This window comes from Manacus candei, unplaced genomic scaffold (genome assembly GCF_025592945.1).
Source record: "Manacus candei isolate 608988 ecotype Guabito, Panama unplaced genomic scaffold, ASM2559294v1 h1tg000028l, whole genome shotgun sequence".
Taxonomy (NCBI): domain Eukaryota; kingdom Metazoa; phylum Chordata; class Aves; order Passeriformes; family Pipridae; genus Manacus; species Manacus candei.
The window spans coordinates 31,466,207-31,493,205 of NW_026138076.1; the positions used below are offsets into that span (position 1 = coordinate 31,466,207).

General features: G+C 39.0%; 2 protein-coding genes across 7 annotated transcripts in view; both read right to left on the reverse strand.

The window, feature by feature from the left end:
• Window positions 1–368: 368 nt before the first annotated feature.
• Window positions 369–14,698, reverse strand: LOC127472041 (cytochrome P450 2U1). The gene is made up of 5 exons (XM_051789669.1): window positions 14,073–14,698; window positions 8,591–9,223; window positions 5,176–5,337; window positions 4,118–4,285; window positions 369–3,716 (listed from the first exon to the last, which is right to left on the reverse strand). Exons 1-5 carry the CDS (start codon window positions 14,512–14,514, stop codon window positions 3,538–3,540), a joined length of 1,584 nt encoding a protein of 527 aa, XP_051645629.1. The 5' UTR covers window positions 14,515–14,698; the 3' UTR covers window positions 369–3,537.
• Window positions 14,699–15,571: 873 nt separating this feature from the next.
• SGMS2 (sphingomyelin synthase 2) overlaps window positions 15,572–26,999 on the reverse strand; it is a 57,449-nt gene continuing 46,021 nt past the window's right edge. For all 6 annotated transcript variants that reach the window (XM_051789685.1, XM_051789689.1, XM_051789686.1 and 3 more), the window contains one exon: window positions 15,572–26,491. In XM_051789685.1, the coding sequence (XP_051645645.1) occupies window positions 26,288–26,491 (204 nt within the window). In that variant the 3' untranslated portion in view covers window positions 15,572–26,287. The remainder of the gene's footprint in view (window positions 26,492–26,999) is intronic.

Consider the following 26,999-nt stretch of genomic DNA (forward strand, 5'->3'; position numbering starts at 1 on the left):
CTCAGAGTTACTGTTCTTTGTGTATACAAATGACAGCTGAGTGGGTAACTAATGAATTTCCCTTAAAAAAAAAAAACAAACAAAAACAAAAGTCAAAATAAAAAGCACCATGCCAAGTAACCTGTTACTAAGCCCAGGGTATAAGATGCACAATTTCTACATACAGCTGTTGCTCCTGAGTGCCCAGCTTCCAGCACACACCAGTGCTCAGACTCACTACTTCCCCACAAGCACTTCAGCTGTCTGCTCCCAGGTCTTCCCTTCTATATATAACGATCTCCTCCCTCCACCGGGCCTCCTCTAGGCCAGAGGCCCCAGCTCTCTGTCCTCCACCCCAGGCTCTCCATGGCCACCCTTTTCCTTCTCTGCCCTCCATGCCTCTCTATGCCAGGAGTCCAACAAAACTACACCTCAGCTCCCACCCAAGATTTTCTTTCTTGCACACTGTGCATCTCCTCCTGGTGACAACTCATTTGCCCTTTTATCTTCCTCATCTCTACCCTTCTCTCTCTTTTTATTCTGTGTGAGTGTTTTTAAAACATTCCTTGTATCATTTGATCATAATATGTCTGGCAGTGTATTTTTCCAATTTCACTTTGTTCCCCCACGTCCTTCACTCCTCATCCAAAAACATTTTGTAATATTTTGTCACTCAGAAACTTTCGTTGTAAGATGCCAAACACCACAAGCTTAGTCAGTAAGTGGAACTCATCAAAAGGACTATGCAAAGCTGTCACACACTTACTTGAGAATTACTTTATTAAAAATAAAAATATATTGAAGCAAAGTCTGAAGTAATTTTTAGACACAAAGATATTTTCAGCATTCAGAAACAGCCACTCACTTATATATACATTTTTCAACAAGGCATTTGATATGCTTCCTCTGTTAAAAAACAGAGGGGGAGGATACATTTACAAACACAAACCAAATCTGTTACCATTTTACTTAGTTTGCCAAAGATGGCAACACACTTTGAAAACCACAAAGATTTTGCTGCTTTTATGCTACTGTTTAGCTACTTTGACGGCATCCTGTGAAAATTTCAGTGCATCTAGAAGGCATGAAAGGCAAGTCTTTATTGTAATTTCTAACGGCATCTTGCATTCTGACAGACACTGACGTGACTGAACCTTCGCATCAGTATTTTTAGCTTGTCACACGATGCAGCATTTGATTACAGGTATCACCAAAACCCACATTCTCAAGATACTATTTGCAGAAGAATAATTTTCAAAGGATAGTTTTCAAAGGTGACATTTTAAACTAAACTCAGCAGGCAAAACAAGCACAAATATGTACAATTTCACATACTAGGGGATTATGCAAATTGTGTTTTCTTTGGAAAATGTAAAAATAAAATACTAAAGTGCTTTTCAAATGTGTCCTCATTGATCAAAAGGACAGATATTTTGTACAAGTGATCAGTTGCACACCAACATCATTATGTTGCTTAAAAGGCATTTCAACAGAAAGATAAATATTATCAGCACTAAATTTTAGCTTCTCAGTCAAGCATATACTATTTTAAGGATTTTTCAGACAAAAATCCTGACTGTACAGAATCTATTTATTCATTGGAAAATACAAAATTAAAGAAATGAGTGCTTAATTCTCCAATACTGTCAGCTTTTAGAGCAAGTTCACTAGCATTGGTATCAAATTCAACTTTTTGTTGTGCTAAGTTTTCAAATATTTCATACTAATAAAAAATTCAACAGAAGCTTATGAAGTCCAAAGTTAGCCTACATAAGAACTTGAAGTTCTCACACAAACAGAGGGATACCTGACCAATCAAATACATAATTCAGAAATTAAGGCACTCTGTTATTCAAAACAGGTAACAGAAAACCTTAATTTAAATCCGAAATAACTATCTTACAGTCTTTGTTAGGCACTACCTGGCTTATAAAATTTCAAGTTTAAAAGTGACAAAACCAGACATTAATTTAAAGCTGAAAAGTTGATTCTTCTTTTACAATTTAGGTTCAGTTTCTGCCATGGAATACCCAATTCTAAATTACAGTCAAATTAACATTCCAGTCTTGTAAACTTGACATTAGGAGGACTCCCAGTTTTCTCTAGATCTCCAGTGACGGGGAGAAAACTTTCTTCAAAAGAGTACATAAGAACTTAATTCATGTGATATGAAATTCTGCTAGATCAAAAGGGGTATAAAGTGATTTAATAATAATTAAGAATAATTAAAGGTTGTTACATATTCCCCCCCAAAGATCACTTTATGTGTTTAAAAGATCTTTCAAATACAAGGCAAGACTGATTGCCCTGTCCCAAAACACCTAACATGAGGTTTCCCTGGCCATTGGTTTAACAGTGGTTAACAGCACTAAGATTCTGCATATATAAAGAATAAGGTACTGATACAGTAGTACTATATGAACTAGATATTTGTACTTCGTGTGGAAGATAACAAAGACATTATACTCAAACCTCAAGTTTGTCAGATCCCTCCTGTTCCATGGTAAATGTATAAGACCTTCACTTCTAATGCCACTGTGAAGTCATATTTGAAGAGTGCAGTTCCCAAAGCCGTAGAGGTTGTGGCAGTACTGTCCGTACTGCTGGTGAATGAAAAACTTGAGTGCAAGCCCTGAGTCCAGGACTGCACATGTAGAGGTTTTCCCTATGAGTGGGTGTTGGTCTCATCCAGACTGCAGCCACTGCTGCTGTGGGGAGAACAGTGAATGCCAAGAGGCAGCACAGATGTCATCTTGAATATCTGCTTGGCACCAGAAAGAACAGACTTCTGCTGTTTCTTGTTAGAGGATTCTGCTCTCATTTATATGCCGAAATAAAACATCTGCATCCATATGCTGCACACTTGTTTCATGTTGAGAATATGGCATATTCAAGCATCCATGTGGCCTCAAACCTGGGGTTTTCAGAGTTGGCACCTACATGTTTTTAGTGAGCCCTGATAGTCAAGTATGTTTGAATCGAGGAATCCAGACTGATTCAATCCTATCTACACCTTGCAGTTACTTGCAAGAAAGAATCCTCCAAGGTTAATAGAAGTGTCATTTAGTAGTTTCCAAAAAGTGTATGTCGTTAGTTAAGCTCAATTACAATGTTTCTTTACACAGAAAATGCTAACATCCTGTCATCTGTTAATCCTTTTGATATTACACGATGTCCTTCACTCCTTTGGTAAATTAATTGTTTATGTGCTGCTTTTACAATTTTTTACAATTACTATCTGCTAAAGCATTAACAGATGTTTTGGACCATTCTCCCATAATTAACATTTGACAAACTGACAGCAATAGCTTATAGACAGGGTTTAAGCCCAGCAAGTTTTAATATCAAATTGAAAACTATGCTGTCAGATTGTTTGTGGAATGCAACAGCTGACAAAGAAAATCTTTACTTTCCAGAAGTCTAAATGGAGTGATCACTGAGCGTGAAAGCATATGCAGTTGGTGTTTTCCTGAGAAAAAAGAAACAAGAGATGGAAACAAAAAAAAGTTGGATTTTAAAAGTGCAGTATTTCTTTGCTAAATCTTTTTTGATTTTATATCATCTCTTCAAAGCTATTATGTTGAATGGACATGGAGCCAAAGTCAGACCAAACCTTCCCTCCATGGACGGTTTTGCAGCATTTTCAGGGTACAAAAAGGTAAAACTTTGCATTAAACTTGTGAAAATCAAGAACAGCTCCATTTTTGCCAACTGCTCTCCCATGCACACACGTTTACCTGAAGAACAGTTAGAAGAGATATGTTACTGGCTTTACACAGTTGATCCCTTTGTTAACACACATGTAATTCCTGTGCTACCATAGTCCAAACACAGAAAGGCTTAAGCTACTATTAAGCTATGAACTCTGAATCTTTTGTTCTAAGCCCTGCTCATCAGTATTACTTTGTATTAACAGCATTTACATCTGCAACAAAAGTATTAGCAAAGGACAAGTCATACTTTCTGCCTGGCAGCTGGAGACTTTAGGAACCCAACCCATTTTGCAAGTCACCAACTGTAATAATAAAATAAGTTCTATAGTTGGTCCTACGTGCATTTTTTACATCTCACACCTCCAAGGCCCTACACTTGAAACACCCCCCCCCAGCACCCAATGACTGCATGTGGATTATCTTACCCATTCCAAAAGGAATGAATGATTCTTTCTTAATTAGCTGCCCATTTTCATCCAGAAATCTTGATGGTTGAAATTCATCTGGTTTCTCCCAAATGTTAGGATCTCTGTGTACTGACCACAGGTTGGGCACAATCACACTGCCCTTAGGAATGGTATATCCCTGCAGCACTTGAAACAAAAGCACAGAGATCTGACAAGTTGCTAGAAGTAAACATGGGAAACATATCACTAAAAAGACAACTAGAGGATGCCATAAAAAATTATATCTATCTCTAGCAGTGGGTTGCAAATGTAGCAAAAGCTTAAGGCAAAGGTGATCTCTGCTACCCTGTTTGAGTCAGAATCACACAGGCCTGAGCAGCTGGAAAGACATCAAGTTACACCAACAGCTCCCTGCAGAGAAAAAGCAGCAGCAATTGTAAGAAATGCACTCTGCAGCATGCAAGTGCTGCAACCCAGTTTCCTCTTACTCCTGTGCTGTCATAGAGCCCCAGCACAGTAAAGGGATGGGTTTTGAACTGTTGTCACAAGAGGGTCTTGAAATTACTAGTCTCATTTCAGCTTGTTGCACCTCACTGTCCTGAAGCCAAAACAATTAAAAAAGATCAATTCAGTACTGGGTTTGAAATTACACTGGCTTTAGCCATTGTTCAGCAGTAGATAAGCTGGAAAAATACGTGGAGGTCAATGGTATAAGCCTTTAACCAATGACCTGCTCTAAATTGATGTTTTCAGACCTCTGTGTCTGAATGCCAAAAACAACTCTGCTGTTTCAGGTACAAAGGTGGAGTCTCAGCTGCCAGCTACAACTAAGCATATCAGTCAATACAGGCTGATCCACATAAAAGAAATTGCTCTAAATTAGGATGTTAGGTCAGATATGCTGCTTAAATAGAGGAGTATCTTGAGGCCACCTACTCTCTAAAAATGGCATTTTACGTACTTGGGTTACAGGTCTAACACATAAATGAGGTCTTTGTAAATTATCATTACATGTCCCATCAGATCTTCATCCCCAAAAGAAATACTGTAAGTAAGAAGTCTCTAGAAACACTTACCAGCAGTTTCTGAGGCCATTCGAGGAATAGAGAGGGGAACAACTGCAGTCATCCTCTGCACTTCCATAATGGTTGCCTCTGTGAAGGGCATTTGAGCCTTGTGAGCAAGCGAGGGAACTTTGTCACGTCCTAGAACTGCTTCAACTTCTGCATGAACCTTCTCTATTCAAAGGGAGCAAGAAAAACAAGAAATTCAAAAGATGCACAATATGTCAGGAGACATCTTCCCAATATCATCTGTCTATGCTTCATTGTTTACACAGATTTCTCAAAAATTACTTCAAGATGTGATCCCTAGCTGAAATAATTATGCCAGCAGGAGCTTTAAGAAGAGGCTCAGTTAAGAAGAAAACAACCAAGCACAATTGTCAAAAATAAAGCTACTGAGATGACAGACATTGCTCACACTTCTGCATTGGAAGAGTACAGGAAAAGTTCTGTGGTAATTCCAAATATATCCATAATCTTACTTTAAGAGGTTAATTATATATATATATATATATGCAGTAATTTGAATGGTGAAAACATCAAGCTTCTGCCACGCATTAAAAACCTTAAACAAAAAGAGAAGTGTGTGCAGTGTGTGCCTGCACACAGAGAGATTGGAAAGCTTTTCATGCAGCTGCTTTAGACATTTCATTCTGGAGCAGGAATTCTGGTGCTGTTACTGCAAGTGTAGAAGCCATTTAACTTGTTCTTGCCACTTCTTACTTTCTATTCACAGAACCTGAACTCAGCTATTTCCCAGTTCCCCCAAAAGGCAGCAGCAGATGCTCCTTTCCCACACAGCCCTTCTGCAAAGGAAAAAACAGTTAATGAGTTAATTTCCTTTCTCGTTCATGGGAAGCATAAACTGTCAAAGTATTTGTTTGTCCCTTTCATCTCTCAAAAGACTCATCATGCAAGTAGTTCTCTTCACAGAAGTTTCCAAGATGCAAGATTTGCTTCACCTATGTACATGCAAGATGATATGCCTTCTCTTACAGGTAACTTGGCATCTGGCTACACAGCAAAAGACAATCTTGAAAGAGGAGACCTCAAAACTAACCTTTAATCAAAAATAATAAGTCAGTTTTCAATTTTCACCTTTTGTATCCTGAATACTTTGTGGTTGTCCTGCCTGCCTTTTCCAACCAGGTTGCTGAAACTCTTGAGTTTTTGCTCTTTTCTCTTAGCAGTGACACAAGATTAAATGAAAGCTCAACACAAAAAAAAGTGTCCCAGTTTCCCAAGCAACATCCAGAATTGCTGCCTGAACTGGGTTCAATGAACAGCTGCTGCCACCTAATGGTTTCACTAGCAAAAAAGTTCATGTATGAGGAACATTAAAAAATACAGCAAGAGATGTGCTGCTGATGGCATGGCCCTCCAGAATTTTCTTTGTGAGGGGTTGCTACTTTTATTAGTGACACACCATATCCCAGTATTCAACATAAAAATATAAAATTAAGGAGACTGTCTCATGCCAAATGTCACATCAGTGCTTCATCTCAAACAACTCATTTGTTCAGTTAGTAAAGAAATGCTGAACTATACAGAAAGCAGCCAAACTGCTGCTCACACTGCTAAGTGCAAAACCACAAACTTGAGCAGTTCTCCACTAACAGCATGATATTTGAACTGCTCCACAACTTTTCACATATTTAAAAATCTCACAGATCTTCAGAAGTTAAGGACCAAAACAAAGTCAGGGAACAGAACAAAACAAATACTCCACATGACCTCAGCACATTGTCTCACACCAATCCTTTTCTTTTTCCATGTAAAAAGCAAAACTGGTTTCCAAAGAGAAAAAGGCTATTCCAGATTTTTTTCCCTGATAGCCTTTAGCTTGCCTTTCCATGTCTGCAAGCAACATTTGCTACTGCTAAAAGTTACAAAATTCAGGTATTTTCTTTAGGGAAAAAAACATGTCAATATGTTTAAGAGAAACACATTACCAGAGTCAAAAAAAGAGGCCCCTACCTTACTCCAAGGCAATCAGGATACATAAGGAACAGGATACTAGAAGTAAGAGAATCACATTCCATAGCTAAGTGATACACTCTAGACTATTGAGCTTATTTAGATTACTCAACAACAGCCACATAAGGAAAGGTGGAATTGGAGAGAAGCAATAAAAGAGATCACCAGAAGGAAAATTGACCAGCACATAGACATACAGTAACACGCAGGTAGGAAAGAGGTTAAAAAACCCAAACCAACAAAACACTCTTCCAGATCTCATTTGTGTAATTTAGAATATATCTAATTCATGTAACTGCATATCAAGGCAAGCAGTGATAACATGCAGACATCAAAAACAGAAGAATAAGCCTATGCAATAAAAGTTTATTTTGCAGTTGTCCCAGTGAACTCTGTCTTCCACGTATTGAACTGATTGTGCAATCTTTGGTCAACACACTGGTTGACTTGGTGCAATAAACTATGATCTCAACCTATTTAGAAGTGATTATTCTAGACAGATCAGACTCTGAGGGTAGATGAGCCTACTCAGGGTCATAACTAACTGAGTTTTGAATACTTTTAAAGTCAGAGATTCTATTAACTCTAGGGAAAATCTGTTGCACTCCTTTGCCATCTTCAACAGGGTAGTTTTTTTTTCCTAGTATCTGATTAGAATTTTCTTGTTGTAGACTGTCTCCGCTGCTTCTCTCCCTTCCACTGCACACCTCAGGGGAGACTGCCCTCATCTTCTCAGCATCTTCCAATCAGGTAGCTGTAGACAGCATAAGGTTTCCCCTCAGTCATCTTTCCCTAATAATGAGCAAGTCCTTCTGCCACTTCTTTGGGGTCACGTGTTCCATGTGTCTTACCCTCCCACCCCCTGCCATCATCAACCACCTACTCAAGGCTGACCATTGAACGACCACTCAAGACTCCTGGGGAGAGGCCTGTCCAAAGACACTGACCAGCTGGTGCTGTGCACTTGTGCCAAGTCCAATTTGCTTAAACTGTCTCTGATTTGATCTGCCTCTACAGTGGATAGTGTTTCACTTCCCCAGTCTCTGCCACTAGGCTCAACAACCTCCCTGCTCAGAAGGCACAAAAGCAAACCTTACCACTATGGATCTTACATATCTTGTATCACTGCTATATGCCTGGAATGCCACAATTGCCAAAGTTTCTCAAACACGCTAAAGTTCCCTGGAATTATTTGGAAAAGATTTGCCCCAAAACAGAAGAAATGCACAGATTAGAAGGTCATTTAGTACTTAATATCACTAACCTAGAGATCTTCAAAGCACAGGAGGATAGAAGATGTCTGATTACATACCAGCCTTTCAAATTGCACATACACACATTGTTTGCACTTCAAATGATATCTGCACTGTCGCTGTTTGCTTCTGTTTCTGAGCATCCATCTAGAGCTTTACAGTCTGGAATAAATCACCTAGAATAAAAACAGTCTTACCTTGTACTTCCGGGTAAAGGGACATGTAGAGCAGGCACCACAGTATTGTGTTGGAAGTAGTATCTGTGCCTGCAATGAAGAGGTCACCAATGATAAAAAATAGGTAGTCGTCATTAAAGCTGCTCTCCTTGTTGTTCTTCTCCTCTTCCGCGTGGATGAAGTACATATCAATGAAGTCCCTGGGATTTGCTGCATCCAGTGTGTCCCTGTGCTGTGCAATTATTTTCTTTAGAAAAGCAGTAATATCTAGTTCTGTTTGCCGAAGCTCCCGGAAAGGCCCAAAGGGAAGGTAGTAGAGCCAAGGGCAGATGTTGACCAGGATCATGTAGCTGTTCACGCTCAGCTCCAGCGCACGGGCCATGTTCTTCAGCATCGTCTTGAACTCAACATCTTCGTAGTTAAAACGCTTGCCAAAGGCCATGGAACAGATAACATTGGACACTGCGTTGCGAATGATTGGAAAGGGATTAAATGAATCCTTCCCATGCTTCAGCATTTCTTCCTTTATGAAGTTCAGCTCCTCAATGATTTTAGGTTCTAAGCTATGTCTCCCTACTCCAAAATGACGCAATGTTGAGAGAGAGAATTTCCTCTGTTGCTTCCAGACAGGACCGTATGGTGCAAAAATAACACCTGAAAAAGAAAGGAAGACTCTGAAACCAAGATGCCCTGTTTTCAACAAGAAATAATTATATGGACCTGCAACCCAAGACCCAGAAAAGAGGGAAATGATACACAATAAATCTATCCCAAGCACTAGGGTAGGAGCTAGAGGAAGAACACAAGGTTCTTTATAATAGCTTTGGGAAATCTTGTTCCTCCTTTTCCCAATCCATTAAATTAATATTGAAGTTACATCAGTAGTTTTATTAGTCTTTGCAAGATGGATGGAGAAGAGGTGTTGTAGATGCTTCATTACAAATTATAATTTTTTAGGAACTGTTATTCTGGGACATAGATTAGCTATTGCCTTTTCTCCTCAGTGTCCTGAGATAGGAATTCCTTCAGCAAAGCAGAATAGAAGACATTAAACCACAATCTAGTTTGTGTTTCTTTTCGCCTTCATGTTATACAAACTTCTCAATACTTTTTGCATACGTTTCTATTACAAGCAAGGTTTTTCTTTAAGTTGTAATAAAAATAAAGGATACACATGCTCTGAACGAACTGGGAAGGTAAAGACAGCTTCAGAGCCACTTGGCAAAAACCTTCTTGATTTGCATCTCAAACTGCATCAGTTTTGATGCCCCCAGGCACTTGTTCTGCATGATTGTGTCATTATGAAACACCATTTAAATTAAATACCTTAGCTTCAAGTATAACTATTGCTCACTTACAAACAGAAATATCTCTTCTGTGGAATTAAAAGACCACGCCAAAGACACCGCAGGGTGACAAACACACAACCTGCTATATCTAATGTACTCCATGGTTAACTTGGTGCCCTCAAGTAGGGTAAGTGAAAAACCAGGCATATTTGGGGTTGAATTTGGCCAAGAACCAACATTTCCAAGGTTTGTGGCTGGGGTGGAAAAGAAACATGGATTCTTGGAATAAAACAAAGTTATCACTATTTCTATCCCACAACAAATATCTCAAAACCAGACTATATATCCACAATCTGTTCCCCTTTCTGTCATTAGGAAAGTAAGTTTTAGGATTCAAATACTTTCATAAAATAAAACCAACTATTGTCTTGAATGTAAAAAAGACTCTCCTCGTGCCCCAGAAAATCTGACAGCAACAACACACCTTCCCACACCCAGAGTCTCTCCAGCAGTCCTGCACAGGGCGTGGCTGCATACCATGGTGTTTTCTGACATCCTGAAAACCCAAATTGCTGTAGAATACTAATAACTGATTTGCAAATAGGGAAAGAATAACACAGGAGACAGACTGAGGAGGAAGAAGAGCATGAAGTTATAGTAACAGAGATAAGAGGAGAAAGCAAACTGTCAACTGGATCACTACTAAGCTACACTAACAGAATAGTCCTTTGCTGTTTTCAAAGAAAATCTCTGCCTCCCCTGAAAAGTCAAGGTACCCAGCATAGACAACTCTACTCTTTAAAAAAAACAAAACAACCCTAACCAAAAAACCAAAAACTCCCACAAACAAACTAAAGCAAAATAAAACAAATAAACAAAAACCTGAAGAAAATACAATAATGAAGCAACAAGAATAACCAGGACTTCATGCTCATCGCAGAAGGCTAATTCAACAAACTGATAATGAAAACCTTTCAATACAACCAACAAACTCATAGAACCAGAGTTCATTTTCTTCTTTTTTACATGAAAAAAATTTAAATCCTTACAAGAAGCAAGTTCTGGCAACAGCTAATTTATCCTCCCTCCTCCCCATTTCTTTCTGCTAGCTTTAGCGTTACTGCAATACTGGGAGCATTGACCAACACAGAATTCATGACCTTAACTAACACTTAACTTCTGTGTTGTCAGATGTCCACATCTGGATGTGCACAGGGCAGGGTTAAAATGGTAGACAACCACTCAGACTCCATCCACTCTAGAGATTGAGTCACTGCTACCATTCTCATAGATATAAAATACAAAAACGCTTTACTAAAACAAAACCATCAAAACCTACATTTCCCCCCAGTCTAGTATTTCTCTTCCCACAGATGTACGTGCAGAAGCCTTCAATTAAGACTTAACTTCTACCTTCTCCCTGAAGTTCTCATGGAACTTCCCATCCAGCCAAGGAGGTCTCCCTTCTTTACTAATCAAGTTGTTGAAATACAGTATTTGCCATTTCTGATACTTCTACTTGCTCTCCCCCCGGCACAATATTCCATTTGCATGTTACACACAATCAAGCCACAAAGCTAAGCCCTGCTTTCTTCCATACCATACCCAGCAGGTCAGCTCAGGGTAAAGACAAAACTACGACAGAAAATGTAGCTTACAAGAAAATAGCCCTGTAAGTTCATACCCTGTAGCTTGCTTATAGAACGAAGATATAGAAACCCCAAATGAACACTTACTGACTCAAAGAGTCCCAGTGCTGTAGTACCCAAGTTGTGACCAGCAGATCTGAAGTTACCCATCATCCTGCTTTTATCATTTCCTTTCCTAGTACATACTAACACAACTGCCTCTGTCCTGACCTGCAGTAAAGTCTCACCACAAACTCCTGAACCTATGTTCAGGAGGCTCTCAGACCAACTTTCAGAGTTCTCCAGTTTGAGTGTTGTAACCCATTACCCTCCTCCATGAACCACAGACAAAAGAGTAGTTATTACAAATGTAGCATCACAGATGTTCAGTCATCTCCTTCATGCTACCACTAAACCCAAGCCAGCCCAGTGAGAGCACCTGTAACTTACACTGGCTTTTGGAGAACCAGCAGCCCAGCCCGCACTGCCCACATTCATTGACTTTTCCCTTTGTATACTCAAAATACACCACCCCTGTGGTTCATTCTACAACACTCCCACATCTGTGGCAATTCAACATGTTGCACTAGTGAACATAAGCGCTACACACCAGATCAGGATGTTTTATGGACCACTGGGCAGCCCTCATGTAACAGTCCTCGTGCCTGAGCACAGTTACGGTGACCTTCCAGATAAAACTGAACATAAAGCAATGTAATGTCCCTGCTGCAGCACAACACAGGCAGGCACAGTCCTGGACTTGGCTGCAGCATGCTCTGGCTCTGGACAACAGGCTCCTTACACAGTCAACTTCCCTGGAACATCCACTAGTGAAAGCAGCTAATTGCCCTTGCTAACCTTGGTTCACCATGTTCAAAAAGCCTGTCAGAGAACATGAAACACGAAATACACAGTATTTAAGGAAAAAGAAATCCACCATGAGCCTAAACATGCAGTTTTACAGCACCACTAAAATTATGTAACTCCTCTTCCCCTTTCCTCCCCCAGTTCTTGCTAAAAGTACTGTACCTAAAAATACTCACGCATGATAATGTGCCAGCAATATCTATCTCAGATCAATATAATTTATAATTTATTTTTTTATTTTTTAAACCAAGTTCAGCAATGGTACCTGATCACATTTTGATAAACATGATCTAGGTCTCTCGCTTTCCTCTTATCCTTACAAGGGTAATTCTGGTTCACTAAAAACAAAACAAAACAAAAAAAACCAAACAAAAAACAAACACAAAACTCAACAACAAATTAGAGACAAGTTGATAAAAAATAAAAAAAGATAAGTTTCACAACAAGCTAGCACACTAACAAGCCTTCTGGGCTACACTTCCTAACTGGAAATGGAAAATTAGTTTTCCACAAACACCGACATCCATAATGACCTAAAAACTAAACATGAAGAAATTCTAACTGCAGTATTGCCAATGTGCATTTACACTCTCCATGCCCTCTTCTTGCAAAAGCTAGTAAACTCTCCTTTGACCTGTAAAAAAAACCCACTGAAAAACAAAACAAAAAACCAACAACAAAACAAACAAAAAAACCCAAAAAACCAAACAAACAAAAAAACCACAAACCCAAATATACTCAATAAGTTCTGACAAGCAGAATAATACACCTGCAAACATCTCAGCAACAGTAGCTTGCACACAGGCAGCACAGACTGCACAGCTACAGGACTCCACAGAAACCTGCTCTTTGCCATCGCTACCTTGGTAAGAACTGGGGAAGCACTCATTTTTGTACCACTGCCAAAGTTTGGAAATTTCTTCTCCTGACACAGTCAAAATCAGAAAGTCCTTACATGACAGACCAGTGGTTCCTTAAACCCCTGCACAAATGCCAGTCACAGAATCAATTAGGCTGGAAAAGACCACTAAGATTGAGCCCAATTTATGATTGAACACCACCATGTCAACTAGACCATGGCACTAAGTGCCATATCCAGTCTTTCCTTAAACACCACTAGGGATAGTGACTCTACCACCTCCCTGGGCAGTCAATTTCAACGCTTAATCACCCTTTCTTCCTAATGTCCAACCTAAACCTCCCTTGGTGCAGCTTGAGACCATGTCTTCTTGTCCTACCACTGGTTGCCTGGGAGAAGAGGCCAACCCCCACCTGGTTACAGCCTCCTTTCAGGTAGTTGGGAGAGCGATAAGGTCCCTCCGAGCCTCCTCTTCTCCAGGCTAAACAACCCTAGCTCCCTCAGCCACTCCTCGGTTCCTTTACTGTGAGTAGAGCTAAAGGGATCAGGCATTTCAGTCATCCGGAGGTGGGCTGTGGCGCACAGCACAGCACTGCCCAGTTCACGGGGATGCTGTGTGTCCACCTCAAGGGAGAGCGAGTTTCTCTTTGCCTGCTTTCGGTCAGCAGTAAGGTGAAGGACACACGCTAAGAGCAAAAAGCAAGTAAATGGTTATTAACAATAACAATAACAATAACAATAGTTATTAACAAATTTTGGCACAGCAGCCACAAGCCCCGCTCGGTATCATCGCCCTGGCCATCCATCAGGGTACGGCAGCTCCCCGAGCGACACCCGCCGGGGCGCCCCCAGGCGCTTACCCTTGTTGTGGGTGATCATGAGGACGATGGGCACGGAGGGCCGGTCGCTGAACACCTCCGCCTTCTGCACCAGCGCCTCCCGCACCGCCTCGAAGGTGTTGAGCACGATGAAGGGGCGGCTGCCCACGAACAGGCGGAAGACGCTGCCGTACATCTTCGTGAGGCTGGTGAGGAAGACATGCGGAGAGAAGGCGGGGGAGACGCGGCCGCAGTCCCGCACATCCACCGCCCACCGGCGCAGCAGCGGCGGCGGCAGGAGGGCGAAGGCGAAGTTGCCCACGAGCGGCCAGGGCGCGGGGCCCGGCGGCAGCCCCGACAGCGCCCGCGGCCGCCGCCGCAGCAGCCAGTAGCAGCCGAGCCAGCACAGGGCCGCCAGCAGCAGCTCGGTGGCGGTGGGCGGCCGCAGCAGCCACGTCCAAGCCGCCGTGCCCGGCGCCGCCATCTCCCCGGGCGGTGGGACCGGCGCGCTGGCCCCGCTGCCGGCGAGTAGCGGTTTAAGATGGCGGGGGCGGGCAGGAGGCGAGGCCCGCGACGCCCTGACCCCGTCCCGCCGGGCCTGTGGGCGGGGAGCGGGGCCGGGCTCCGGTACCGCCGCCGCCTTCAGCGGTCAAAAGCTGGCTCGGTGCTTGGACAGAGGCGAAGTTTAAAAGGTGTCGTTAAACGTAAGCACACATGTTCAGCTAATGGCGGAAAAACAAAAAAAAAGAGTGCTCCCTGCAACCTCATAGAACTTGCTTTCAAACGCTCCTTCTGCAAGCACCCATTTTTAGTGGAAATACAGATGATCCTTCTTCCCCCTTGCCCAATAGAAAAGCTGGAAGTTCTAAGTAGTAGACCAAAATGTTCTGTTTTCATAACCGAGGACTAATCCAGAAACATGTCTCAGCTCTAGGTTAAAGCAACTGCTTGGCAAACGCAGAACAGCACAGAGAGGCTCATCACACCTGAATTTTAAGTTTAGAGAAAAAATAATTTTAGTTCTTTCCCACAAATAAATATATAAAACAAAAAAAAACAACAAAACAAACAAAAAACCGAACAACAAAAAACCCCCACAGACACTACCCCTCCACACACACCCCACACAAACACCTCAACACCCCAAAAAACCCAAACCTACCACCAACTGGTTTTCAGGGTAACTTCCCTCGCTCTGTAGAATACACCTTGGTGCACTTTTTCCTGCTGATCAACAACGAAATGTAATCCCTACAGAGGTAATCTGATAATGAAAATGCTGCTGTATGGTGTTCCAAGCCATTTGCTGCAGCATCAGTGATTTCAGGAAGTGCTCTTGGTACCCCCTCACCAAAAGAGAAGAGCACTGTGGGCAAGACACAAGTACACCATCTTTAAAGTGATCCCCCCCCAAAAATAAAAAACCGCAGGGAATAAGAGGTGCTTATCCACTATAAACAGTGTTGTTAAAAAACTTCTTTTTAAATAGTTAAGCATTCCAAAAAGATAGTGACAAGTGGCTCATAAAGTAGTGGCTGAACTGTATTAAAAAGGTTTTATTGCAATTTTACAGAAGTTACAGGAATTTTAGAAATACATAAAGCTTCAAATGGTCAAGGTCAGCTTTCCTCCAAACAATTAAGGCAACCGTCTCTTTAATCTAAACAGCAAATGGACATTTTACTAGCCATGGATTAAACTAAGAACATAGATTTAAATTAGCAGAACAGAATGCATTTTTTTATATATTTGGCAGAAATTCAGTGGTTAATTACAACGTACACCAATAAAATGCAACTACTAGAAAAAATATAAAAAGAACAGGTGAAAATTTAGCTGAACTAAAGACATCTTAAATCTGAGTCTCAAGAAAATTTTAAATTCTACAGTGTGAAAATAAGAAGCTAAGCTATTCAGCACAGCTGAAACACACTACTGGTTTTGCCCATTTTCTTTATAGAACAGTAATCTAGTCTCCCTTCCCTCTTAGTCTAGTCAAGAAGTTACACTAGATAAAAAAAAAAAAAAAGCCTGCCTTCCTTCTGTATGCAATTGAAAGATTGGTTTCAGTGGTCTATGACCAATTCAAGCTTGTCCAGAGATTAAATTCCACATTAATTTTGATAAAAATAAGATTACTTTCATACTTTTAAATGAAGTTAATGATCAAATGTATATTTTGCTCTAGCATATCAGTACATAAATAGATGTTTCACGTTAAAATAATAGCTATTGCAACATTAAAATCCACTTTTCAATTTAAATTAGTACTAAATAGCCTCTTTATAGAGCATAAAATCAACAGCAAAACAATACGCATGTACTAATATTCTGCTTACCCCAAATAACTACATATACAAGTTTTAGCACTATAATGCTTCCCATGGAAATCATTCCTCCTCAGTCCTAGTAGCAGTGTAATAAAAACCCACCCTCCCTTGAATTCTGCATTTAAGGAAAAACCATTCTTCAAACTCTTTTACCTCAAATTGAGTAATCAAAGCATTTGGTGACTTTACTTTTAACAGGTAAAAAACCCCTCCATGTAACAAACAAAAATCCCCATCAGAGTAAAGACTGTCATTAAAACAAGCATTTGAAATGGAATAGTTCAAAGGAACTTATTTCTCTTTAAAGATAACTAAGTTACAGAGTTAAGGCCCAAGCAGAAACAGTAGAAATTTAATTAACACAGTAAACTCTCAAAAGAAACATAATATTCTTTTCTCGAACTTTGAATCCTATCAATGTTTATGACTATTGAGCAGCTATTGAGTTACTACAGTTACTGAGTTAGCACCCATTCTCTTCAAGTATGGGCGGTGGTTTTATATGCTTTATTTACATTTGCAGGCAACTTTTGGATTTTTATTTCCACAGGCACTTTATTCATTAAAAAACACTCTCCTTGCCAAAAGAATATTGAAAATATTTGAAATCTCTGAGTTAGACTAGTGCACTGAAACATGTTTTTGTAACAGAGCAAATGCTAAGGCTAAAAAAACACAGTCAAGTGCATGTCACATGCTCGCAAAGGCTTTGTTTTTTGCAGGGCATTCAAACCTGCAGCCATTTATCTCTTTCTATTTCTGTAAATATTGCACTTTTTTTTTGGTAAATTAAAAAAAAAAAAAAGCCCTTTTTCTCTGAAGTATCTAGTAATTAAGAGATAGGAAAGTTATATTTCAACGTGGCTTAGGACTGTTACGGATGACTTTGTTCTATCTTTGGCTCTTCCAAGTGTCCTACTATTAAAGCAGGCACTGAGACAAGTAGCAAGACACAAACTAGACTATTGCTACTAGATTATCCCTCTTCACTCAAGAAAACCCCCAGCAGCTCACCCTGATTTTATCTCAGATGACGGGTTTCTTTAAATTAAGTTACTTTAGCCATGGAATATTCTTTGCATTGACACAGAAGTTCCATAAAATAGATCTTTTACAAGCCCATATTCCTTGACATGCAAGGTGTATGTGATTCAAGAGAACTTATTACAGTATATGAAAGAGAACAGTTTAGGGACCAAAACCTCAGAGCACAACTACTTTAGAGCAGAGGAATGTGCTGCAGTGTTCCAGGCTGCACCCTGCTGACTCACCAGGGTGTACCTGGACATGGCATCCACTCTGCCAGGTTCACGTGTCCATATCAAATACAGCATATTTATTTCAGAGCTGATTACAGTAGGCTTGCCGTATGTGTCACAGGCAGGCACTTTTACAACTGCAAGTTGACATGGAAGGGGCCTTTAGAAAGAAACAGAGTCTTGGTATTCTCCATGGGTAGAAAGTGTAGGTACTGCTGCCCAAAAATGCCTCCTGAAAAGATTGGGAAGTGCATCGTCCTTCATTATATACAAAAAAATTCATAACCAAAGGCAGGGAGGGAAGAGAACAATAACTTCTGCAACAGAAGGCACAAGAGTTTTTTGTCTTAAGAGAACGTTGCTTGTGAAGCTTTCAAACAAAGCTAGAAAGTTCCATTGCTGTTTCACAATCTAAATAATCTAGTTTAACATCCTTTCATGGGTTTTTATAATGTCCCACAATGAACAGCCTTGATAATTACATCAAATTTCAATTCTGTTCTTTAGATATGGTTACATGGTCATGTTCCTTCACAAGTTTGTTTTTTTGAAGTTTCAGCAAAAGGTGGATCTACCCTGCATAATTGGTGTTCTCCTGCTGCAGCTTTGTGCATTTCACATCCTCTCTGTCTCTGAGGCTTCAACAATGATGATGAAGCCAGAGGACGATTTTCTTTAAACTACTAGCTTGCACCTTAATCCTGCCAACACAACTCTTGTATTTCAGGCTGAGTTTCAGAAGACTAGCTATCTTAAGAATGTATGAAAACTTAGACTTGGACATGTAGTTTAGACCAACATATACACTTCTAATGTTTTCCTGCATTAAAATACTTACTTTGTTTGCAGTTTTTATATAAAATAGAAATAGAAAAGGGTCATTTATATTAAAAGCATCTGGAACAGGCTCAAAATGTAGAGAAATTTTGCTTTATTGAAAAGATGTCAAAACAGCTTTCCTTAGTGTTCATGGGTAAGAAGAGAATACCAGCTCTTAATAATATTTGAGATCATTAGCACCATAAATGGATATAGGTTTCTGATTTTTAAAGGTATGGGTGGTCATGTAAGTAGTCCAAAGTATTGCATTTGTCAGTACACAGGCTGACCACAAAAAATTTCTACTTGTATGTGCCAACTAAACGACATAAGACAACTTCTTTAACATGTTTTTACCAAATTCATGGTCAACAATGCAAATGATCATGACAGATAGCACCTTTGGAGACAAAAGCTAAAAGATGCTCATGTTATTGCTTTTTTAAAGTACAGCTAGTGCAATAGGGTTTTTTGGGGTTTGTTTTTCTTTTTTATTTTTATATAGTGAACAGATTGCAATATCTTACAAATCACAACTCTAGCTCTAAGTCTCTCTTGCACGCATACAGCAAACCACAACACTCACAGTTACCTAACCAAAATAGCTGACATCAGCTATAAAGTGTCATCCTGAAAGTTTCACAAGATAAAAGTCAACTCTTGCTAATTGTGAACAATTTATGTGAAAATGAGGCCCAGTTTGCAAACATTAGTGGAAACTACAGCACAAAAGGTCTTTAAGTATTATCATTTGTTATTGTAGCATTATGCTGTGCAGTGTTTGCAGAACTGGACCCTAAAGCCATAAACCCCTGCCATTTATTAGCTCCTTATCGTGCACGCATTACAGCATTCCTACATTACCAGGCAGGGTTCCTCAGCAGCCAACAGCTTTTCTTGCCTAATTTTTCCAAGGTTGGATATATAGCTCCAACCTATGGACAGAACTACAGATTCAGCCTAGGAGAAGTCATGCAAGAAAAGCTGTCAGCCAATGAGTATGAAAACATGTTGCAGTTAAAAGCAAAGTCTCCTGCAGTGTTTTTACAGAAGTGTTTACAGTTCTCAAAGTCACATGGAAAGCACGAGAACATCAGCCATCAGACCATTATTTCTGCTTTTACTTTCAGGTTCCTTGGTATGACCCTGACTTCACGAAGCTGCCAGAACTCATCTTTTTCACATCTCACACATGCTTTCCTGAATCAGGAAAACAAACACAAACAAACATACTGAACATTTAAAGAGCAAGAACTGATTCCTGAGAGAAAAAAACCAAAGTATGTCCTAGCATGTTAGGTTTTGTATTTAAAAATACTTTCAAGTCTCAAATTGTGCAAAGATGTGTCTGACAAGAATGCCTTTTGGCTTTAGAGTTAATTATGGAGTCTTCTTAAATGTAAATCCTACTCTTCTGTATTGAGCCATTTAGAAGAGGCAGACATAGTGAGTCAGGAGCCCAGATCAGCACAGGCTTAAGTGTAAGCAGCATTTTGAGTGGCAACAAATTATGAAAAAAGTGGAATGCAAACTCAGTTTTTAAAGAAATAAAGCACTCATAACAAGTTGGTCAAAATATAAGAGGGGTTGGAGTTTGGTAATATTGTTCATACACAAACACTTCAATGGTAAAGGTAAAAGTAAGCAGGGAGATAACTTCCTCTTGATATTCTCAGCGCTCCTATCATCTCTAATGAAAAAAACCCCAGTAATTTAAAAAGCAAACAGATCCATTCATTTTAAATGGAACTCACATGCTTGAAGTAACTCCAAATTTTATGCTCCCTTGAATTAGAACACAGCTCTCCAATGACTGGTTTTACAGAGATCTGCCTTTTCAGCCCTTTCATACTTTTCTGATTTGCAAGTGACCTTCACTACACGTTTTAGCTATTGCCACCTTTGGTACTGTGCTCTCAGTCTTAAAGGAGCTCAAAATGACAAGCAAAGACGGCTCACAGCCTACTACGTAAGTACAACCTAGTTCACCTTCCCAGAGAAGCCTCTGTACTGAATCCAACACTGCACATGCCACAGGGGCCCCTCTCTGCACACATGTGCCTGCACGGTGCCTGGGTACCCAACTGCTCAAGATGCTTTTACTTCAGACTAGTTTTTGACTGCTTCTTCTTTTAATTAAAAAAAAAAAACAAAAAACCAAAAAACCAAACCAAATAAACCCCTTCCCCCAAAGAAACCAAAACCAAAAGTCAAATATTCAGCAAAGTTACTTTGTGAAAAGTCATCTCAATTGGCACAAATGAGATTCTTCTGTAGTAATTCTTTGCAGTGTCACAAATGCTAACATCCTAAAAACTTTGCTATGCTCAGGGCAAATGCAAGAGCTGACATAATTATACAGGCCTGGTTTTAAAGAAGAGTATTTCTCCTAGAAGAAACCCATGCATAGACTCCTTAAAAACATCTTAGGCACTGCATACAATGGATCTACATTTTTTTTTCATTGGCATTTACCAGAACTAAAACCAGTTATGTTCAACCATACAGCAAGCAAAGGACAAAAATACTCCTCATCTAGGGGAAGGACTGGGCCAACCACTACAGAATAATTTGAAGAAGTGTGAACACTAAGTATAATAGTATAATACAGCATCTTTTTTCAACTATAGTACAGATAAGACTGCAGGTAGCATGCAGTCAATATAATTTTAGTTCAAAAGTCACACACTGCTCCTTCCAGCAAGAGCTGCTTTGCTCTTCTCTCCTACCTAGTTTGCATCTTAAAGGTTAGTGCACAGCAAAGAGCCACAGAAAACAAACTGCTAACTCCTTGCTAAACTCCAAATCCTTTGTAATTAGAACATTTTCACTGAAAACAATTCAAATCTTCCTGAGTTTTTCATCACCAATTTACATTAGGAGAGAAGGAATCTTCAACACCAGTATTTTAGATACACATTAGAGACTGCCCAGTATTGTCACTCCATCTTAAAACATCATTCAGGTATTGAGTGTTTTGTTTGGAAAGATGAGTTCAGAACTAGAATGTTTCCCTACAATACATAAGCTATCTGTACCTAGCCTGACATTCTCGTGTGCTACTTTCTAGGTTAATAAGACTTAATCATACAGTTAAATCCATGGAAACTTAAGCCAACTAGAAAAAGCTTCACTATGTTTTAAGCATTGCAGCACTTTGTTCTTGTTTTAGAAGCCATTAGTGAGAGTTTGAAGGAACAACTTACAAAAAATTGCTAATTATATTTAAGTATTTTAAAATCTCCAAGCATCTCTCAGAGTTGGGTTTTATATTTACACTCTAAGTTATGGATGAGAACCAGCACAGATACACAGCTGTACTGCAGAATGAAGTACTTAACACTGCCTGTTTCCTTAAAGGCTTTTTTTTTTTCAGCACTATTACACAAAAACCAATTTATTTCTACATTACTTAGAAGTTAGGTGTAGTTTTAGCTCAATTTCATGTAAAAAGCAATATATGATCACCATCTACTACTTTGTTTTCATCTGTCTTTCTTTTTCTTGTAAATACTAGAACAAAAGCCTCTGTCCTGTTTCACAGCACTTCTTTTTGGACACTGGGAAGCATAATAAAGTAGCATATGAAGGTTTTCTTATAAGCATGTGCACTTAAGCAGCAGCACTCATTTGAGTGGAGCCCAACAGAAGTATTTACTTTTAAGATCCCTTTCCTCAGTAACTGAATTTAAGATGTTGATTTTACAGTGGCTTGTATAGAACGTTTCAGAAGTGTTCAACCTTACAGTATCACTCTAATTTTGTGTGTTCATAGAAGAGTTCTGGCTAAGTCCAAAACATGGGTATTGTAAAAATATCAAGATGACAATGGAGTTAGTTAACTTCACTAGTAGTTAAGTCTACTAGTAAGGAAAAATGGTTTCAGTGCATCTGATAGATTGGACATGTTTTCAAAATTACCTCATGAATCTTTAAGATTCAAGGTTTATAAGTTAAAAAAAAAAAAAAACAAAACAAAGAGCTAAGGAAAAGTTCATTTAAAGTAAATGGAAAGGCTTCAGTTTGCACTGCAGTTTATGGACCTGTCTCTAGAACTGTAAATCATACTTCACATCTACTGAACTGAGCAAGAGAATTCGGGTCAGTACCAAACAACTTACCATAAACTGTCTAGCCAGATACTAATGATGGGAGAAAGCCATACCTTGAACAGATTCCGATTTAAGACACTGGTAAGTGGATTTGCAATAATCCAATTAAGAGATTGCTCTCTCATATCTTAGAAGACTTCCCAGTTCTTTCTCTGTTACTGAACTTATTTCTCTATTACATGAAGGTAGTGCATCTTACCATATACAGTCTTGATTTTTTTTTTTTTTTTAGTTTCCTTCTCCCTCACCCTTTAAGGAGGGAAGCAAATGCAGTACTTGAGTTCATAGCAACATTTAGCACAGCTATTTTTGCTACTACCCCACCTGTAGCAATCTTTCCAAGAAAACTGCAATGAAGGACGGCTAATACATAGTACCACTTATGACCACATGGGAGTGCTAAGCACATACCAGAAAAAAAAGTGTCCTTTTACAGTGGTTTCAAGTATATGTTAATCATTTCTAGCATTAAAATTAAACATCTATAGCATGACCACTTAGGAGTACATTTCTTTAAATCCTTAAAGTTAACCTGTTACATCCAGGTTTAAATTTAGATGAGGCATTTCACAAAGCTTGTTTCATAAACACAAGGCAACTAAGTCATACTGATATGCCAGGTGTACAAGTGTAGAGTTTAGTTCTTGGGTTTGGGTTTCTTGAAATGTCTGGAAAGTTCAACATGTAAATGCTCTTCAGCAGAGAGAAGGAGCATGTTACAGTCACAGTACAGGTGCAGCCCATATGACACCTATAAGAAATATTGTAACTAGGAAAAAATAAGTAATGACAGGTTGCAAAACATTGGGCATATACAGTCCAAAAAATGTACTAATAATTTGATTGTAGGCTTAAGTTCAAGTTTCTCCTTTTTACCTACTGCAATCCTTTTTCCTCTTAGGATGAAACTATATTTTCAGCTTCATGGTATTAATATACAACAATCAGTAAGATCTTAAAATTAGTAATTTTCATGAAGCAGTTGTGGTTTGTATTAGATAAACTACTATAGCAGTAAGAATCAGCATGTATGATTACTTACCCCATTTCATCACCCTATATATAGGTCTAAACAATCTTCAAATACAACTATACCATCCAAGTTTGCAAAAGCAATTAAAAGCTATTGAGAGAATAGAGAATTGGTGCTTTCTGCTACCCCTCCCCACACACACCCCCTTCTGAGGGCTTGGATACAACGGAGAAATATTAAGCACTTATGGAAGGGCTGAGCCAGAACAGGAATCAAGTATTTTAAGCTAGAGCTGCCACTTAAACTTTCCTTTTGTATTACAACAGAAGTTTCTATCAAATTCAGCAGTATAAGGAAAGCCCAAGTGGCCCCACGAAAGCAGAGTTTTCACTTGGTTCTATTGCACTCACATTTTTTTCCTTCCAGAAATAAGAATAATCATAAAAACCCCAAAACACCTCATCTTGCACGAAGTTCTACTTTGCAGATATATTACAGAAATCCCACTGAGACACGGTGGTGGTTATGCAATTAGCTATCTAGACTACCTAAGTATTTATTTTTCAGCCACCAGATGAAAACCACTGTTTAGGCTCTTCCTGTAAGGCTTCTAATCATGTTAATTTTCAAGGTATGGTTACCAATAATGAAATCTGTTCATAAATCCTAAAGACAGTATTACTACAGGTGGCTTAACATGACCATATTTAGGATATCACAAAGCTTAGATTTAATCTTTAAAAAATTATGCTCTATATAGTAGTACTAATATAACAAGTTATCTTCGGAGATTTACTGACTGACATTGAACAGACTCATTTATATGACAGAGAAAAAAGACTCATAAGTGTTTGATACTGGCTTTTTAGCTGTTCGCAGTCTGCTAGGAGCAAGCAAATGGAAGCATAGTTATGCCCATACACACACAACTTCAGGGGCATGTTATCAGAGTCTAAGCTCATTTTAAATAACAAAACCAAACATCAGCAGAACTTCTTTCTTAGCTAAGTTTTACCAGGGATGTAAGGAACATTGTTTATTGTATTATTTTGATAATGCACAAAAATACTCATGTACAACAAGAGCAATGATCCCCTTAGCTGAAAAAAACAAATCATATTTTAATACTATTTCATTTTATAACTTTAACTGAACTTTTTAAAAGGAAGTTGTCATAATTTAAATTGTGTTCACACTTGTCAGTCAATTCAAGACATTCTTAATATTAAGCAGCATTTCCTTTATATTAGTATCACCTCAACACTTGGTGCAGTTTTATTTTTGCATCAGGTTTCACTGAAAATTGGAAAACAATATTGAATTAACTGCAGAAATTAATCCAGAATAAAAATGGTTAAACATGGTATGCTAATTTTCTTCTTTGCTTTCCCAACAATACAAAACATAAACCAACGAGAACCTGGTAGCAGTTAATTTGTGGTTTTGTTACGTGTTTACCCGATGCTAATTTCCCACTTTCTCAGACAACTTGTTTAAACTAGACATTTTAACTGGACTGAAACCCTGGGGAAAAAAGGAACCTACATGTGAGTTCTACAGCAGTGTAATTTAATATGAAAGGGTTTTTGGTTATACTTGAAGAAACGCTGCTGTTGCAGGTATTTACCTTGGCATGTTTTTGTTTGGAGGGTTTTCCTTTCAGAGTAAAGTCACAGAAACATGTGCCAACAGGCAAAGAAAAAAAAAAATTCAATGCAGAACTATGGCTCCCAAGCAAACTTGCTACACAGCTTCAGCAAGAAATAGCTACTAAAATTAAAAATTAAATTTTAAGTGTAGCCTCATTTTGGACCTGGCCTTCCATTCCTCAAGCAGGTGAGAGCTGTGGGACTTTCACCTGCATGAAGAACTCTATGATCACTCTTCCCAGTAAATAACTTCGTTTAGTGTGTGCTTTTGTGTGTATATGCATGTACATACACTGATAGGCACTGTATAGCTATACACAAGGTCAACTGTAATTAAAGATTTTTGAAACTGTGTCCCTTATTAAAAATAAAATTTTAGGCTCCTTGACCTCTGATGTTAGCAGCTATTTCTAATTAGCAAAGTCATCAGGTAGCACAACAGTTTAAATATAAAATTACTAATAAAAATGTAAAAATTGGTATATAGTAGAATACACGGGAGTTAATAGTGGTAAGCAATATTTTAGGGTCATAAGATATTCATACCCCCAGTGTGTAAAAAAAGTCAGACTCGCTTCCAGCTGTACCAGTCATGCAAAGGCCTTACCTTCATTAGCAAGAATAATGCAACAAACCACTTCCCACTACTGTGTTATTTTTTTATATACCTTGATACGCCAATATCGTGCCTTTACAATTGAGCATGTTTTTGCCCTTATGCACTCCAGAACTCTGAAGATGAGACTTTTGGGTGCTTCTGTGGATGAGTGATAGTTAGTAATGAAAGTGTTACTGTAGTCTTTGGCACCTCTATCTCGTTAGTAAAGCAAAGTCCTGCTCCATTTTTTTTAATAAAAAAAAATCCCATCAGTGGTGCATTTCATTAGCACTGAGGAGTAGAATAGGTCTGTACAGCCTGATAAGAAAACATCTGAAATGGCAATATATATGTGTCTATAATTGTCTCTTCAATCAATTGCACAGAAGCTTGGTCCACTTCTTCAGTTACAGTAGAGTCCTCTTAAGAACTTTGGTTACAGCATTAATGTTTTGGTAAAAAACAAAACAAAAGAGAACAGAAAAAAACTACAGAGCAAAAGCTTTCCTTCGTTTCTTCAGGTAGATTTTTCATTGTCCTCTCCTGTCTTCTGAACCCGTGAATACTTTTTGCATGAAGATTTGAAGCAGCTGGGAGGCCAAGATATTGGCCAGGAAAAGCTGCAAGGAACAGAGCCTTGCACATTCTTCTCGAAGAAATAAAATATCGGATACCACCATGCTCGAGAGAGAAAATTCGTCTGCGAAGAAACCTTTAAAGTCTGTATTGGCACAAGTAGATAAAGAGGAAAAGGAAACAGACAGTCAGTTTAGAGCATTATGATCAATTATATTGAGTCAAGACAACAACAGAAACGCATTTCCGCAAAGACAATGAGCATTTAGCCTAGAAAACACAGAACTGAGATAATGCATAGATCATCGTCCAAATGCATATGACAAAGTGAGCATCTTTAACACAAAGGGATGCTTTGCTGCTGTACAAAATTTGGGGATACAAAGCACCCAAGTCTTTTTGAATATGAGTGCTTCCAGGCATGTCATGTTTCCATTGATGACTAATAGTTGAAAATTGAATTAAATTGGCTTGAGAGCTATGCTTCTACTTGAAAGTGTTGTTTAAACAACTGCAGCAGATACCTTCTGAAAAATATGCTTTTATTGACATCTACGGAAGAACTGTCACTAGAATTTTAGGATGGTCTAGGTAATTTCAGTTGGCCACAAGTTTTATTACTAAACTACTGATTATTCATAAGCTGAGACAAA

Bases quoted from the DNA above. Each gene is read 5' to 3' on its own strand.
- LOC127472041 (XM_051789669.1), bottom strand. From the start codon at position 14,514: ATGGCGGCGCCGGGCACGGCGGCTTGGACGTGGCTGCTGCGGCCGCCC. The intron at 9,224-14,072 runs GTAAGCGCCTGG...TTTCTTTTTCAG, and splicing joins CATGATCACCCACAACAAGG to GTGTTATTTTTGCACCATAC. The intron at 3,717-4,117 runs GTAAGATAATCC...ACTGTTCTTCAG, and splicing joins ATTCATTCCTTTTGGAATGG to GTAAACGTGTGTGCATGGGA.